Source organism: Heterocephalus glaber, unplaced genomic scaffold (assembly GCF_053883595.1).
Source record: "Heterocephalus glaber isolate CG9 unplaced genomic scaffold, H.glaber_assembly_v1.0 deba00001666, whole genome shotgun sequence".
In the NCBI taxonomy this organism is placed as follows: domain Eukaryota; kingdom Metazoa; phylum Chordata; class Mammalia; order Rodentia; family Bathyergidae; genus Heterocephalus; species Heterocephalus glaber.
In genome coordinates this window covers 21855581-21871418 of record NW_028258406.1, presented here as the reverse complement: position 1 = coordinate 21871418, position 15838 = coordinate 21855581, and the positions used below count along the sequence as shown (strand labels likewise).

At 42.3% G+C, this 15838-nt stretch overlaps 1 protein-coding gene across 1 annotated transcript in view; it reads right to left on the bottom strand.

Annotated features, from left to right (window-relative positions):
- Positions 1 to 1484: 1484 nt before the first annotated feature.
- Fam124a (family with sequence similarity 124 member A) overlaps positions 1485 to 15838 on the bottom strand; it is a 51956-nt gene continuing 37602 nt past the window's right edge. The window contains exon 4 of the mRNA XM_004844139.3: positions 1485 to 3467. Within this exon, the coding sequence (XP_004844196.2) occupies positions 2655 to 3467 (813 nt within the window). The 3' untranslated portion in view covers positions 1485 to 2654. The remainder of the gene's footprint in view (positions 3468 to 15838) is intronic.

The following is a 15838-nucleotide window of genomic DNA, read 5'->3' as shown; positions in this document are numbered from 1 at the left end:
TAGAAGCATTGCCACCTCCAGACTACAGCACAGGAATGCCTACATTGTGGTCTCTAGTGGGCTCTCTTTCCTTCTTTCCTAGTTTTATGGGGGCATTTATCATCCCTTCTTCCAAATGGTGTCTTTGACATTCTTTTGGGTCACTCAGCTTGGTGGACTTCACTTTGAGGAGGATGAGGGTGGAGAGCACGAGTCTAGGCTCTAAAGCAATTCTAGAGGGGCATGTGAATATGCCAAAATGGGGGTAGCCAGTGAAGATGTAACCAGAAGCCATCACTTGGCATGTGGTCCACCCATTTTGGCCTAATTGGCTTTTTCCATTTTTTTGTGGCACTAGAGATTGAGCCCAGAGCCTTTGCACTGAGCTACCTCCCCACCCCTTTTTATTTTTTGGAACAAGGTCTCACTAAGTTGCCAGTCAGGATGTGAACTTGTTATCCTCCTGCCTCATCCTCCCAAAGTGCTGGGATTGCAGGTATGTGCACCCGGCTGCCTCATTAATGTTTGCTACTTATGTGCTTGCTCCCCTCTCTGCTGGAGGCTATGTCATCATCAATAAGTTATTTGTTTCTCTCTTCTAATGTGAGCATGCTGCTTTTCATCATCAGCTACTGACTCTGACTCACATTTCCAGGCAGGCAGCAGACTGCTAGTAGCTAAGAATCAGCTCTTCAGAAAGATGACCTGTACCATTCTGAACCCTGTGGTTCTATATTCATTGGCTTGACTAGAGTGGTCCATTTTCTTGGTGTTCCACACACACAGCAGTGGGTGCAGACTTAGACTTGTTGACTGCAGCTGGACTCTTGAGTTAACTTTAGGCAGTAGTCTAGCTCAAGGCTTGGCCCACTATCTACCTCCCTTGGGCCAAATCTGTCCCCACCCACTCGTTCTTGTGAATAAAGTTTTATTGCAGCTCAGTCATGCCCATTGCTTTACATTTTATTGTTCATGCTACAATGGGAGCAGGTGCAACAGAGACTGACAAAGTTTAAAACATGACTGACAACATTTAAGATATTATATAGCCCTTTTCAGGAAAAGTTTCATTTCAAGTCCAGAATTAGAAAAGACCATATTTTTTAAAATTTATTTCTATGGGAGCACAATATTACAATTCCAAGTCTTGGGAAGTCCAGGATGTGGGATGTAGGATCTAAGGCTCTCATTTCAAGGATGGCAGACCTGAGGCTGCCTGGGAAGCCCAGGTGGGAAGGACTCTGGGGCTGTGTTCAAGCTGGTGTGGGCCCCACCAGACAAATGAAAACTGGGCCATAAGTAATTTAGACAAGGAGCACCATGCTGGGAAATGAACAGTGCAGATCCATGTTCTTCCCCAAAGACAAACAGCATCCAGGGGCAGCTTGGCATTGCCCCTGATGCCAGCACTTGACATGGCTGAGGATGGAGTTGTAAACATACCCCTACCAGGCAATTTCAATACCATTCACACTGTGACAGAAGCAGACAACAGACAGGGAAAGTCAAGATCAGGCTAAAGCACCAGCTTTAATTAAGGCTCCTGTGATTCATGGCAGGCTAGCAGTGCACCAGTGATCATTCAGGAGAGCATTTTGCGTGGTGTCCCATTTTGTGGAAGGAGGACATTTGTTCATTTGTGCAATCAAAATGCCAGTTAAATGTTCCATATCATTTCGAAATGAAAACCACAGGGTGTGGCTGTGCATGTTTCCTGGAGAAAGCATTATAAAATGTGACTCCTATCATTTATATACAGAGATATATGCAGCCCTTAAATTGTGCTTTTTAAAGCTAAAGAATCTTAAGTCTGTCTACCTATTATGCCAAGATAATATTATTCTGTAACTTTAAAGAATGAGTCTTTCTCAGTGACCCAAATCAGTCCAGAGAATGGAGGTGTCTTCTGTAGCTCTTCATTCATTACAGGAATGTGTTGTTGAAAGGTGTATACAAATTTAGGTTTTAGAACTCATCATATTTTATGTGCACCAGGAATCTGTTATGGTAAATCTTTAAAAAGTACATTAGCCACTTTTGCATAAATCCAGATTTTCAGATGTTGATGAATTCAAAGTAAGGTGCTCTGCAGTCTGACGTATTCTGACTGCTGTCTTAGCACCTGGCTTGTCCACTATAAGCAGGACTTGTCAATTCCTGGGGCCACTATTCACTGGTAATGTAAATATAAGAGCATCTGTAGAACCTGGTAAGGAGTAATTCTGTTATTGTGCACTACTCTCTCGTGCAAGTCATTTAGTATCTTTCCCACATTTTGGCATTGACTGCTTTTCTTTCACAGCATGAAAAATTGCCAAATCAGCTCTGGCTGACTGGGTTTTCTTTTCATTTCAAATAATTATACGAAGTATTTAAATTATATAAGGGGACTAAACCATGCCTCAAGTTGAGTATTCAAAAATATATTTTATGACTTAAATTTGTTGAGAATTTATTTGCATAAATGTCAGTGTTTTCACTGAGTCCCTAGAAATATACTACCTCTCAGCTAAGAGCAGCAGCATGGCCAATGTGCTAATGTTCCCCCTGAAATAGATAATTAAGTTCCAGACAGCCCTGGAGTTGAGAGTTAAGAACACTAGCGTGTTCAGAGGGCAGAGGGGTAGGGGGACCTGAGTCTGTGTATCTCAATGTGTTTAGAAAACAAGAAATGTTCAGATGTAGAACTCCTCCATGTCATTATCCTTAGGATCAGCTAATGCTGGGGGTGGTGGCACATCTTGACCAGTCTGTGTGGCTTTGGGAGCATCACAAGGGACCTCTGAGGATGACTCTGTGAGGGAGGGGGCCTTGGAGGCCAGAGGAGAAAGAGCAGAGATGGCTGTCACCAAGGAGCTGGAAGACCCTTTGGTTAGGAAAGGGAGAGAAGCCCAGGAAGCCTCTGCAGTTCCCCCACTGCCAGTGGGCAGTGGTCCTGCTCTGGGACCCTTATGTGCTGACCAGTGGCTGATGTATCCCTCAGAGGGGAGGGCCGTCTCCCCTGTGCCACAGAACTGACTGGGTGCAGAATATGCAGAGACCACAGACAAGTCTGAAGAGGACAGCTGCAAGCCCGTGTCAACATCTGTCTCCTGAGCTCCCTCTAAGTCATCCATGGAGAGGAGGGGGCCATGCCTATGTTCGTATGCCCTTTGCCCCAAGGGACCTGTGTTTGAAGACCACTGTGGTTCAGTGCAGGAGGCTGAGGTGGGGCCCACTGTGGGCAAACAAAATAAGGACTTGCTTCTTGGGAAAGACCAGGGAGGGCTTGGGGTGCTTCTGGCTCGTCTGGCACATTCCTCTTGGTGTCCAGAAGGCAAGTTCAGTTGGTTGGGGCCCAGGAACAGGGCATCACACAGGGCTGGCTGGCCACTGCCCAGTGTGTGGCTCAGTGCAGTGGCACTCAGTGAAGGAATAGAACAAGGCTGCTTCTCAGAGGAGTGGTGTGCCCTGCTGGGCTTGGGAAACCTTTTGTGCACCCTCTGTGCCTGCAGGGGGAGAGAACATACCTTGTTAGTCAGGACAGGGGTTCAATGGTAAATGCTGCATGAAACACAATGTTCATCACTGGAAACTTCTAGCGAGGTCCCAGAATTAAAGTGGTGTCAGAAATTTGGCTCTTTAAACTTGAGGGCAAAGAGAGCAGTAGCAGAGGTTGGAGGAGCCCAGACGGAGACCTGTCTGTCTGAGGAGCCACCTCATCGTTGGCAGCTAGCTTCTTTTCATGACAGGAAATAATACTGCTCAAAGTATACAAGTGCTGGGCATGGTGGTGCACACCTATAATCCCAGCACTCGGGAGGCTGAGACAGGAGGATCACTGCGAGTTCGAGGCCAGTCCGGGCTACACAGTGAGTTCAAGGCCAGCCTGAACTACAGCAAGACCCTGTCTCAAAAATAAAATATACAAGAAATTAACAAAAAGAATAAGGGCCTGGCCAAGCATGCTAATGGAAATAAGAATCACCATGAAACACAAACAGAATGTGTATGGGTTTATGCTTCCCTCCAACCAAAGCATCAGCAACAAGCTCCCCCTGTAAACACTGTTTGAAAGTATTGAGAGGAGGACACAAGGGATCAGGATGGCCTTGCACAGGCAATTTCTGATCACACCAACATGGGACTGCATTCCAGTACCTGTGTAACCTCAGGACACAATGCTGGGGGTGACCCATGGCTCAGGCAGGAAATCTTCCACAAATGAGAGGTTCTTAGGAAATTAGCACTTATTTACTTGATGCTAGGAACTACTGCTTCTGGTCTCTTGTCTTTCAGGAATTAGGTATAGCAAAAGGATTACTGACTAAAAAATCCTCAGGGTGCTCAGTAGGGTGAGCAGTTTCACCCTGTGACATCTCACCTGTCTGCCTATTGTACACCCCAGGCCTCCCCTGGTCAGCAAAACCCCTTTCCAGGAACCTGGTTCTGGTGCACTAAACTGAGTACTTCTCTTCCAAAGCATATTTCCACTTGCTTTGCTTCTCTCAATTCTCCTACAGGACAAAACTACAGGCCAACCATTTCAATTAAATAATTGGTTTGAGGATAGTGGATCAGGCTTTATTTAGTACAGGATCATGTGACTTATGAATATCTGAAATAACAATAGGGTTCTGAGTAGGGTTTACTAGGAGGCATATTTCCTTCTAGTAAATATACAGTAGGCTGAGACACTGGCTTTCACAACAAACACTCCTTGTTAATCTGGAATCTGGTTTCTCATGGCCACATATTTATTGAAGATTTATTATGGGTAAAGGAGGAGAAAGTACAATGAGATTCTGCCTTGACCACATGAAATTTAAACTTCATTGAAAGGATCAAAAATGACCAGGACTAGAAAATGTGATGACAGGCTCCATGCATGGCACTAAGGAGGAGATCGTGCCTGCCCACAGGGTAGAGTCCTCAGTGCAGAGGGCCTACAGTAGGTGTGCTCCTAGAGGATGGCATCAGTGAGAGGCTGTGTGCTGCGAAGAGAGGCCTGTGAGGATCCTGTGGGGCAGCAGCAGTTTGCAGCCTAGGTGCCTGAAGAGCAGTGATGGAAGGTCAAATTGGGATGAAGTCTAGGGCCATGCTGGTTAAGGGGGCCTTTACCACCTGGATCAGAAATCCACTAACTTATCCTTCTATTGGTGTCATATTCAGTCTTAATTATTTGTTCTCTGTGATTATTCCTTTCATTGATTTCTAAGATCCTTATTTGCCTGATTCCAGAAATCTCTTAATCCTAGAGACAAACTAATTGACTCACTCTTTCAACCAACTCTAACTGAGGGTTTTTTATGAACAGGTTCTCACCTGGTGTGTTCAGGCTTCACATGGGTGATTAAAGATGTGACAAGATATTGACCTCCTTCACAAGCAATGTTGTGTCACATATATATATATATATATATATATATACACAATATATATATTTGGTGGATATATATATGTGTGTGTGTGTGTGTATATATATATATATATATATATATATATATATATATAACACCATGAGCATTTTCTGTGTATTCTTTGATATAGAAAAGGTCCAGAAGGCCAGACACAATTAATTTTTAGAAGACATAATCTTAGGTCCCAAGAATGGACAACACAGCATTCAAATATAGTAAAGCCATGATTCAAGTCTGTCTAGGGCAGGCTGGGGCACAGAGGAAGGGTGGTCAATTTGATGGAGGAGGAGGCAGTATGAGGAAGCAACACTTGCCTTGGAAATCATGCTGGACAAAATCTTGGAAGCTGACAAGGTGTGCACGGGGTGGAGGGCAGTATGTGCAGTATTGAAAGGGCATTTTTATGGTTTGGATAAAAAATGTTCCCCAAAGCCCAGCTGTTGGGATTTTGAGAAGTGATAGGATCATGAGGGTGCTACATTCTGCAATGGATTAATCCATTCATTAATTCATAGCCCAATGGAATATTAGGAGGTGGGGCCTAGACAGCAGGTCATGGAGGTGTGACCCCAGGGACTGTGTCTCGTTCCTGCACCCCCTTTTGTCTTCCCTGAAGTGAGTAGCTCTGCTTTAGCATACCATAGGCCCAGAACAATCGAGCCAGCCAGCCATGGATTGAAATTCTGAAATGATAGCCCAAACCAGCCTTTCCTCCATTTAGTTGCTTTTCTCGGGTATTTTGTCACAGTGACAAAAAGCTATTTTAGGTGTGCAAGCATTGAACCAGTCTGAACAGAGGCTGGGCCATGAACCAGACCAAGAGGGGAGCCTGAAGAAGTACGAGGAGTCAGGTCATGGTGGGTTCTGAATCACAAGCAAATATAAGACACTGCACTTCAAAACCTGAAGACTTTACAGCAAGATGACAGCACCCAGCTGAGTGAAGGAGAATGGATTAGATGGAGGCAGGAGACCATTTAGAAGACACCAAAGTCATCTTTCATTTCTTATGCGTTGGGTCAAATGAACTACATTTGCAGTTCACATGAGATTCTTCTCAATCATGGATTTGGATATCGAGGATTTTCTAGGAATTCTATGGCTGGCATCTTCTCTGCAGTCCTCAGTCTCTGCATTCTGTTTGTGTCCTAGACAGGTCTTGCCATTCGATCCCCTGCCTTAAGGCTATGCACATTAGCCTATGAAATTCCTTATGATTTATGAGAGTCTGAATTATGGGTCCTTAAAGAATGTGATGCAAAATTGTTTTAGTACAGGTGGTAACTTGGCAAGGTGTGGATCTTCTAAAGCTCATATGTCATAGGGCACTATCACCATGCAACTTCATTCAGGAGCAGCTCCAGACTACATGGGCATGGGAACCTTGCTAAGTAAGGGGTAGGAATGTTCTGGGCAGAGATGGCTCTTCCTGGTGTATGACCTACTCACCAAGGCTTGCTGTCCCTTGGACTCCCATCCCGTCCCTGTGACTGCCCTGTCCTGCTCTGGTAGACGCTCTGTAATTCTCTGCAGGGCTCTGTACTCTTATGAGGGAGATCCTTCTCAGCACATGTGTTGCCCACTCCTGGCCCAAGAGCATGAATGCAGAATCACCCCTTGTGATGGGATCAGCAGTAGCCTCAGAAGGCACAAGTGTGCCTGAGGGGTGTCACAGTGGGGTGGCTGTTGGAGAGAAACTAATTTTCTCCATCATTTGAGCTTGGCTGAGTAAGAGAGAAAAGGAGAGATTCAGCTGTTGGGAGAAGAACACATTTTGAGGTGGAGGCTGCCTCTGAGGTAGGGAAGAAAGCCATATTTATTAACTAAATATCTATTTTATTTTTTCCAGAGGCCAATTTCCCTGGGTCCCCTAGTGTCATTTTTTCATAGTGGAGGACCTGCCCTTGTGAGTTGGCAGTCTAAATCTGCATGAAAAAGGTAGCCTTTGTAGGCACTACTTCAAAATATGCAAAAGGTCAAGGTTCCCATGCAAGGAATGCTGGGAGGCATCTAAATCTTTTCACTATCAGGGAACAGGGTAATGTTAAGTTCCGTTTAAAATTAGGCACAACTGGCAAAAGACAAATACCTCATGGTTTAACAAAGATTTAAATGACTGCAATTACTTCACAGAAACATACCTATATGCGGTCTAATTTTTACTTCATGATGAAGGCAGGAGTCCAGAGCAACACTTTAATATGTAGCTTTGAAGAGAGGTGGCACCTGGTCTTTTTCACTGAGGGGTGCTCACATACAAATGGAGTGCCTGCTGGGTGAGGGGGAATTGGGGTTGGCACTGTTTTGTGAATAAATGCAGGCATCCCGGGGTGGGAGCTGGAGGCAGGGAGGTTGCAGGGCCTCCCTCCCCCATCCCATCTCTGCCTAGAGCCGATGTGTACACGGGAACCGCCTGGAGCAGATCTCGTAGTGTTCTCTGGTTCTTCCCTGTGGTAGAAGAATCAGCTAGCTTCCAGAAGTAGGGGCTTATCTGACCTAAAGACAACTTGTGTGTACAAAGCATGGAACTCCTTTATGTACTGTTCCCATGCTGCGGTTCTATTTCCTGCCTCTTTTGTCTGCTTGTTCAGGAACACTAGAGGCTGAGAATGAATCATGGCAGATGTGTTCAGAGACTCTCCTTCAGTGGGGCCTCTCAGGGTGAGACTAGAGGCTTTGTTTTTCTTGCATGGCTTTCAGGTCTTGGGGGCTCCCCTCCCGAACTCTCTGAGGGACAGTAGGCAGCATGAGGCCATGGGAGCAGCTTCCTTTCTTCTCTGTGAAGAATTGCAGCCTAGATGCCTCCCTGGAATCCAGAAGTTCCCTTCATTGCTATTTAAGGAACTTTCTCTAAGGAACAGAATAGTGCTACATAAATTAATTTTCATAGGGCAACCAGCCAGGGAGTTCTGGTTATGTTCAAGCCACTAGAAAATTGGAATTCATATGGCTCACTGAGCCAAAGCGTCTTTCTCAAGGGCCTGTCAAGAGGCTCATTCTCTGGCATATGGGGAGAATCTTTTCTTCTTAACTTGCTGGTAAAGGTGGTCCTGCCCCTCTTCCAGTAACCTGGCAGTGTCTTGTTTGGGGTCAGGAAGTTCTCCCTCAGCTTCACCTCTCTTTGAGTAAAGCCATGTCCTCTTTCTGTCCTTGGCAGAAACATGACCAGCGTGGCACTGTCCATTCTCTAATGAAGCAGTGATGAATTTTTTAACCCAGGAACTAATAAATACTAGTCTCAAAAAATTGGGCAATGGGGTCACATAAGGAATCAGAATTTTGCTTTAAAGAAACACATATTTTGCCTCTCCTCATTCTGCTCATGGTGGTTTCATATACTTGCTAGAGAAACTGCCCACTGACAAAGCCTGTGTTGAATAGTCAGAAGAAAGGAGGATTCAGAAAAAAGCGCAAGGTAAACTTAAGTGGACAAAGCCTGTGCACATTTTGTAAATCAGTGACATTTTTAGGTCAAAGGTTTGAAAATTGTCAAAGGGATTCTTGGTTATATAGGATGGTGATTTAAGTAACATGGCTGGACTCATTTGCCTATTTGCCTTTCCTTTTTGCCATTAATGGAAATCTATGGCTTTCCAGAGAATCATCAGGTCCATTCCTCATAGAATAGCAGGCAGTATAATTCAGGCATAAGAAAAGCACTTATTCTCCAGAATGGTAAAATGGCAGTAAAGTGATAATCATCCATCCCAATTGGCTTCCTAAGTTTTATACCTCTTCTAGCTTCACCCAACATCTGAGTGATTTTCCCCAAATAGATACCCAAACATATCCCTTGACAAAATCCACTCCTTTGTAAAACCCCACTCCTTTGGCACTGTGTCCTTTTGGAATCCTAACCTCTAAGTTCCAGCCACTGGGAACTGCTATCATTTTCAAACACCCTGGGTTCATTTATATCTCTATGACTTTTCAGGGTGCTCCCTATGTCCATCTGCTTAGAGAGAACATCTTCTTGCTTAGAGAGAACACCTGCCCATCTTTTGAGACAAAATTCAAGGTGATGCTGTGGGGCCCCATCTTGCCACTTCCCCTATTTTGCAAAACAATATGCACTTATTTCTCTTGGACATATTGCTAGGAGAGCAACTGCTCAGTACAGGGTGAGGATATTTTTAGCTTTAGTATACTTTCAGGTATTTCTAAATTGATGGTATCAATTTGTAATTCTACCAGGAATTTATAAGTATTGTGACTGCTCCACATCCTCACTAAGAGTTAATATTGTCATTGTTTTTAATTTTAGCCATTCTTGTGGGTAATGGTATACATTTGCATTTCCCTTATGATTGATTACGTGGAGCATTTTTCTATAGGTTTATCGCTCATTTGGAAATTCCTGTTCTTTATACATATTATAGATTCAATACCTTTCTTAGATAATGGATTGCAAATATCATTATCCAGTCTGTAGCTCACCTCTTTAGTCTCTTAGTGTTTTCTTTTGATGAACTGATGTTCTTATTTTCAATACTTATTTATCTTTTTTCTTTCAAAGATGGTATTTTTTTCATATTAAGAACTCCTTCTATCCCATCTAGTAGCCTATTTGAAGCAGGGGGTGAAGGGCAGCATAGAAAAGAATCTGGATCCGTAAGGACTCTAGACTACCACATGGAGGAGAGAAAAATATGCAATTTGTTTTATTAAGTCACTATTTTTTAATCCTTGTGATCTCCACTTGAACTGGAGCAAGGGACATTTTACAGAAATGTACATTTATATGTTTAGAGGAACTGTGTTAATTGCAACATCTTTACTTAATGCTGTGAGACTTTTAGAACCTTAGTTGATTGACCTCTGGTACCTATGGTTATATAAGTGTTCAAACAATTATTCATACTTGCACATACTAGGCACTAAATAAATTCCTGCTGAATAAATCAAATACACAAATATATATAATATATAATATTTATCTTCTAAGACAACTGTTATAAAAATTTTAAGGTGTTTTATACATGTATAAACACACACATATATTGTAAATAGCATTTATTTATGAACACAGGGCTTTGCACTGAGCCCTTTTAAATTTTTTACTTTGAGAGTGGGTCTTGGTAAACTGCTATGTTACCCAGGCTGTCCTTGATCTTTCAATCCTCCTATATCAGCCTCCTAGAGTGCTGGGATTACAGATCTAGTGAGAAGAAAAAAGTCCTCAGGAATCTGGTATTATGGGCAAAATAATAACAATATCTAATGATAACAAGAATTTTTCCTAGTTGAGAAATATTTGAGGGATGCTTCAAGGATCCACTTTGTTTACTATGGGAGCAACTCTTGGGAACATGTGCCAAGTGTCATAGGAGATACAAAACAGAAAGGGACTGAGCACCTAGAAGTACTAGGAATGAACCGGACTATTGATCTGATATACAGTCTAGTAAGAAAGAGGAACAACAGAGAAAATCAAGGTCATGTCTGAGGACTAGGAGCTCAAGCTGACAGATCTAGTGATAGAATCTGTAAAACTAAAAGACTAGAAAGAACACCATGGCCAGGTGCAAGGCTTTCTCTTTGTATAAGTTCTTTATTCTCCTTTGTCCATATCATTTGTGATTTTCTCTGCCCATTGGCTGTAAGGCACAGAACTAGATGGAACTGACAAAAGATTGTCAGAATTTCATTAAATATCACTGACCCATCGACTTTTTTTTTCAACTCCTTTTAATAAAGACTTAAACCAATGTTCCAATTTTACCACCTCCTCATCTGTGCACAAACACTATATGGAATCTGTCTGTCTCCCCTACAGCTTAATTACCTCCCTTTTCCCCTTCCTTAGAATTATTGCAGCACCAGGCCTGGAGCATCGAGTCTTCCCCATTCCATGGCTGACAATGATAAACACAAGAGACAATCAGTGAGGGCAGGAAGAAGATATGGTTTCACCTTGCCGGGAACAGGGGGATGGATGCGTACTTCCAAAGATACTCTACTGACCTCATATGCCCCTGACCCCTTATATGGAGCTGAGGTAGAGGAAGGTCTGGTTCTGTTTAATTGTGCCACCCAGCCTGCCTGGAGGAGGGAAGTGGCTGGTCTGGTGGGTAGTGCTCCTCTGAACTTCAAATGTGGGATGTTTGTCAGTTTTTGGCTTGGGCTCCAATCTGTAATTCAGGAACGACTAGGCACCCACTACTATCATCTGACATAGATAAAAATGGGTTATCAAAACCCAAAGACATTACAATTACAGAGCTGAGCTACCTGACCATATCAGAAAAGGAATCACACTTAAAACTGTGTGAACACCAATGAGGTAGGTCCACTAACTATCTTAAAACTCTCTACTGCCTTTGGTAAGTTCCTATCACTGCTTAGATGACAGCCGGTCATCCATTTCCCTCCCTTCCACTCTCAACTGGGACTACTTACACCATCATTTGAATCACTGAATATATATATTTTCTAGAAAAGATGCTAACAAAGAGGCCTCAAAACTGATACTATAATGAAAATATGCCAAGTACAGAAATGAAAGCAGAATTTATGTGGTGACTTCACAGTATTTCATAATCCTCGCAGCACTTAAGAATCTTCTGCAAAGATTAAAAAAAAAAATACCCTACTTGAAAGCAGCTGAAGCCGAATCTCTGGGCTGAGTTCCAGGCCAAAGCTCTACAGAGACTGCTGCCGTGGGCTGGCTTTCTGATTTCTCCTATGCCCAGCTACCTTTTTTTTTCTTGAAGGGGCCCATACCTATTTTCATGCTTACAGAAGTTAGCATGTTCTGGGTGACTATATATTTTCATGATTATGCAGTCTTCAGAACTTTAAAACCCTCTCTCTTGCTCTCTGTGAAGTAAACTCTTGCAGCCTTTCACCTCTAAAAATCTGTGCTTTTGGAAGGCTGTAAAGATGAAGAAAGACTGCCTTTCTCTTGTACAATTCAGAAAGCTAGAGAGAGGTGAGGCCAGCACAGAGAAATATTTTTTTCTTTTTGTCTTGCCCTTTGCTATGCTAATTTATTTAGCATTCATTCCCCCCCTTTTTGTACAATTATTTTGGCTAAAGTATACTGAACTTGTCTCCTCAATTAACCTGTTTGGAAAATGATACGGACAATGGAAATTCCAGAGAATGAGTTTCCACTTCCACGTTCCCCCTCCATAATTGTTCATTTTCTTCTTATCTGCAAAGCTGTTTTCATAACAAAACCTGCTTTTTAGCCTTGAATCCTCATCAGTTCTATGGCTTGCAGAAGTTTGCTCGGACAGTATTATCTGCTAACTCACTTGAAACAGAAAACAACTGAGTGTGCTTGTAATGTGTATGCCAGAAACACAGGCTACTTACATCAGAAGAGATCAACTGACTGCCCACAGAACAAAGGCCAGGCTGAACAAAAGCTCCCTCCAGCCTTGCTCAGAACACATGGACATCATTGCCGTTGGACATTATAAAGAGTAAAGACAGATCTCATCTTTTCCATAAACCTATCTAACTGGAGGGAGGCAATGATTGTTGAGATTGGTTTTGTAACAACAATACCTCTACTCAGCAAATAGAATTTAGACCAGCACCCTAAAGATTGATAAGTTATTAAGAAGCACGCCAGGAATATGTCAGGGACTCACTTTTGCTATTATCCACAAGGTATCAATTCTCATTGTATTCTGAGTTGCTTTTCTGGCCAGAATTCTGTGTGGCCTTTCTTGGTTGGTAAAAACATTAAATAATAACTTTTAAATTCTATCTTTCAAGTGCTTATTATAAAGATACAGATGTAGAAACAGAAGGACTTAAAAACAAAAGAACTCTATAGATAGTCAATAAAGATGCCAACTAAGTATCTTTGGACAAAGGTAGGATGTATCTCTTTTTTTTGTTTTTTTTGGTACCGGGGATTGAACTTGGGACCTTGCGCTTTCGAGGCAGGAGCCGGAACCACTGAGCTAAATCCCCGGCCTGGTAGGATGTATCTTTGAGGAGTGTAAGTGAGGAATTATCTCAGGTTTACATTTTCAGATCTGGTAATAGCCTGATGTGTGGTCAGTTGGCCAGCTGTCTAAGGAAATACCTGCTGGGGACATGAGGGATGGAGGACAAATCTGGGTCTTGGGTGTCTGGTTCAGGTTAGGTCCATCTTGGAGTTGCAGAGGACCTTACAGAAGATTGGCCAGATGCCCATTTCCATGGGATCTTGGAAAGCCCAGAGCAAAGAGAACACTCTGGGAACACTGTCAACTAGAATGGGTCCTCAGAATACCTCAATGATCCTTAACTCTCTCCATTCAGTAACTGGTTCTTGGTATTTCTAAGTCTTCGGGGCCCATCCCAGCTCTATCTAGACCAGTCTTGGCTAAGATTAAACTAACCCTCCATTATTCAGGGTAAGGGTCTACACAATCAATTAAAATTTGAGAGTGTTAATATAGGTTTTTAGATCTGCCTTCATGCACAGAAAAAAATCAAAGCTACATTTAAAAATTAATATTCAGTGCTCGGCACATAGTTCACTGGTAGGACACTTGCCTAGCATGAGAGAGGCTGCGAGTTCAATCCCCAGCACCCCCCACACAATTCAATTAATGTTATCAATTTCTGTTCCATTTTCTCTTAAATATATTGATTTGACTTCAATTTATAAATCTTATTACTCTTTTGATAAATCCAGCAAATGTTAACAATTAATTATTTTAAAGGGCCTTTTGAAGCTTAATTTCCTTTGACATCCTCAACTGCTTTTATACATTTAACGCATTGATTTTCTTTAATTTTTGCTTTTCTTTTTTTTTGCCTGTGTTGGGATTCACACCAGGGACTCATGTGTGCTGGGAAAGTACTTCACAACTGGTGTACCTGCAGCCCCTTGATTTTCTTTTTAAGTAGTTCAGTGGTCTCATTAATAAACAAAATATTTGAAGCATGTAAATAATTCTTATAAATCTAATTAATTAGATATAAACAAGTGAATGTTAAATCCTCTTAAATGGTTCAGTGTTACAAGTTTACTAAAACTTTATTTTTATATCCGCTAACCTGAAAGTACAAATGTAAATCAATGCTAAATTACATTTAAAATTGGAATAACAAGGTTGACATCTAGTTCTAAAAGGTCACATGCTCTAAAACACAACAAATTCTTAAAATACCAAACATGAACAAACTGTTTTTGAACTTATCACAAAAATGCTGATATTAGTAATTTGTGATTTTTTTGGCCTTAATTCTAAATGTTTCTAGTATTAGATAAGTGTCTACCAGGGAGGGAATTATGTCATTCCAAACAGTTTGGGGTTGCTTTTCTAGCTAACTGAAATTATACATGGATGGTGATTTGGCTTGGAGGGGTCCCAACAAGGAGGGACAGGTAGAGCCTTCTTTAATGGTTACTTTAGCAGGGGTTCCAGAGTTGAAAGTGGTTGTTTACATGGCCTATCTCCCTGGACTTGCATCATTACCTAATTCCTCTCTGCAGACAGACTGCTGCAACCCCACTCAAACTGTGGCTAATTTCCATCGATGCTTCATTAGCTTGCCATGTCTTTGTTTCTCTTGATACCTACCACTCAGTTGGATTCTACATTTCTCTCAAGCCTTTACTGGCTTTGTAGTCATATAACAAGCAAGTAGTCTTGGGTTAATGGAAGAGACAAGCGAGTTGAACTTGGAAGGCCAAGATATTTGACACGTTCCACTCCAAAGTGGTACCAAAGGAGCAACCTCACACATACCAGCTGGGCAACTGAAGTGGGAAGCAGGATAAGGAAAGAGAGCAGGTAAAGCTGCTCATAATCGCATCATTAGACATAAGGGGATCTCAGAAAGCAATTTCCTTCCCTGGCTTCCATAGGTTTACAATATGGTGTCCCTTGAGAGCATTCACATTCCACAGGCCTCCAAAGAGCCAACTTTCTCCCAAGGCCCTGGTTCTACAAGTTCATGCCAAGTGATCCTACTCCTACCGTCTGATGATTGAGCCAAGGGTGAATACTTGATTTTAGAGAAAGCAATAAAAAGATTAAGCTGAACCCACTGGACTCACCCTCCTGACCAGACACATACTGTAGTGGAAGGGGGTCACAAGAACAGTACAGCATGAGACTGAAGTTGTGTCTAATGGAAAAGTTACTAGTTCTGATTTAACCCCATTTCTTCTGGTGGAAAGGAGACTAAAAAGACCTTCTTATAACATAGCCCTTTCAAAGGACAGAGATCAGCACTGAATTTTGTCCACTATTTTACTCTTTTCATGCACAAGGACAGAAATCCCACACACACTAAAAAGAAGTACCCTGGGAGGCTGAGGCAGGATTGCAAGTTTGAGCCCAGCCTGGGCAACTTAGTGAGACCTTGACTCAAAATAAAAAATAAAGAGGGCTAGGAATGTAGCTCAGTACAAAAAGCCCTGGGTTAAATCCCTGTACAAAAAAAGGGAGACTGAATTTATATTAAATTTAATTTACATCAATACCGAGGACTGCAGACTTGCA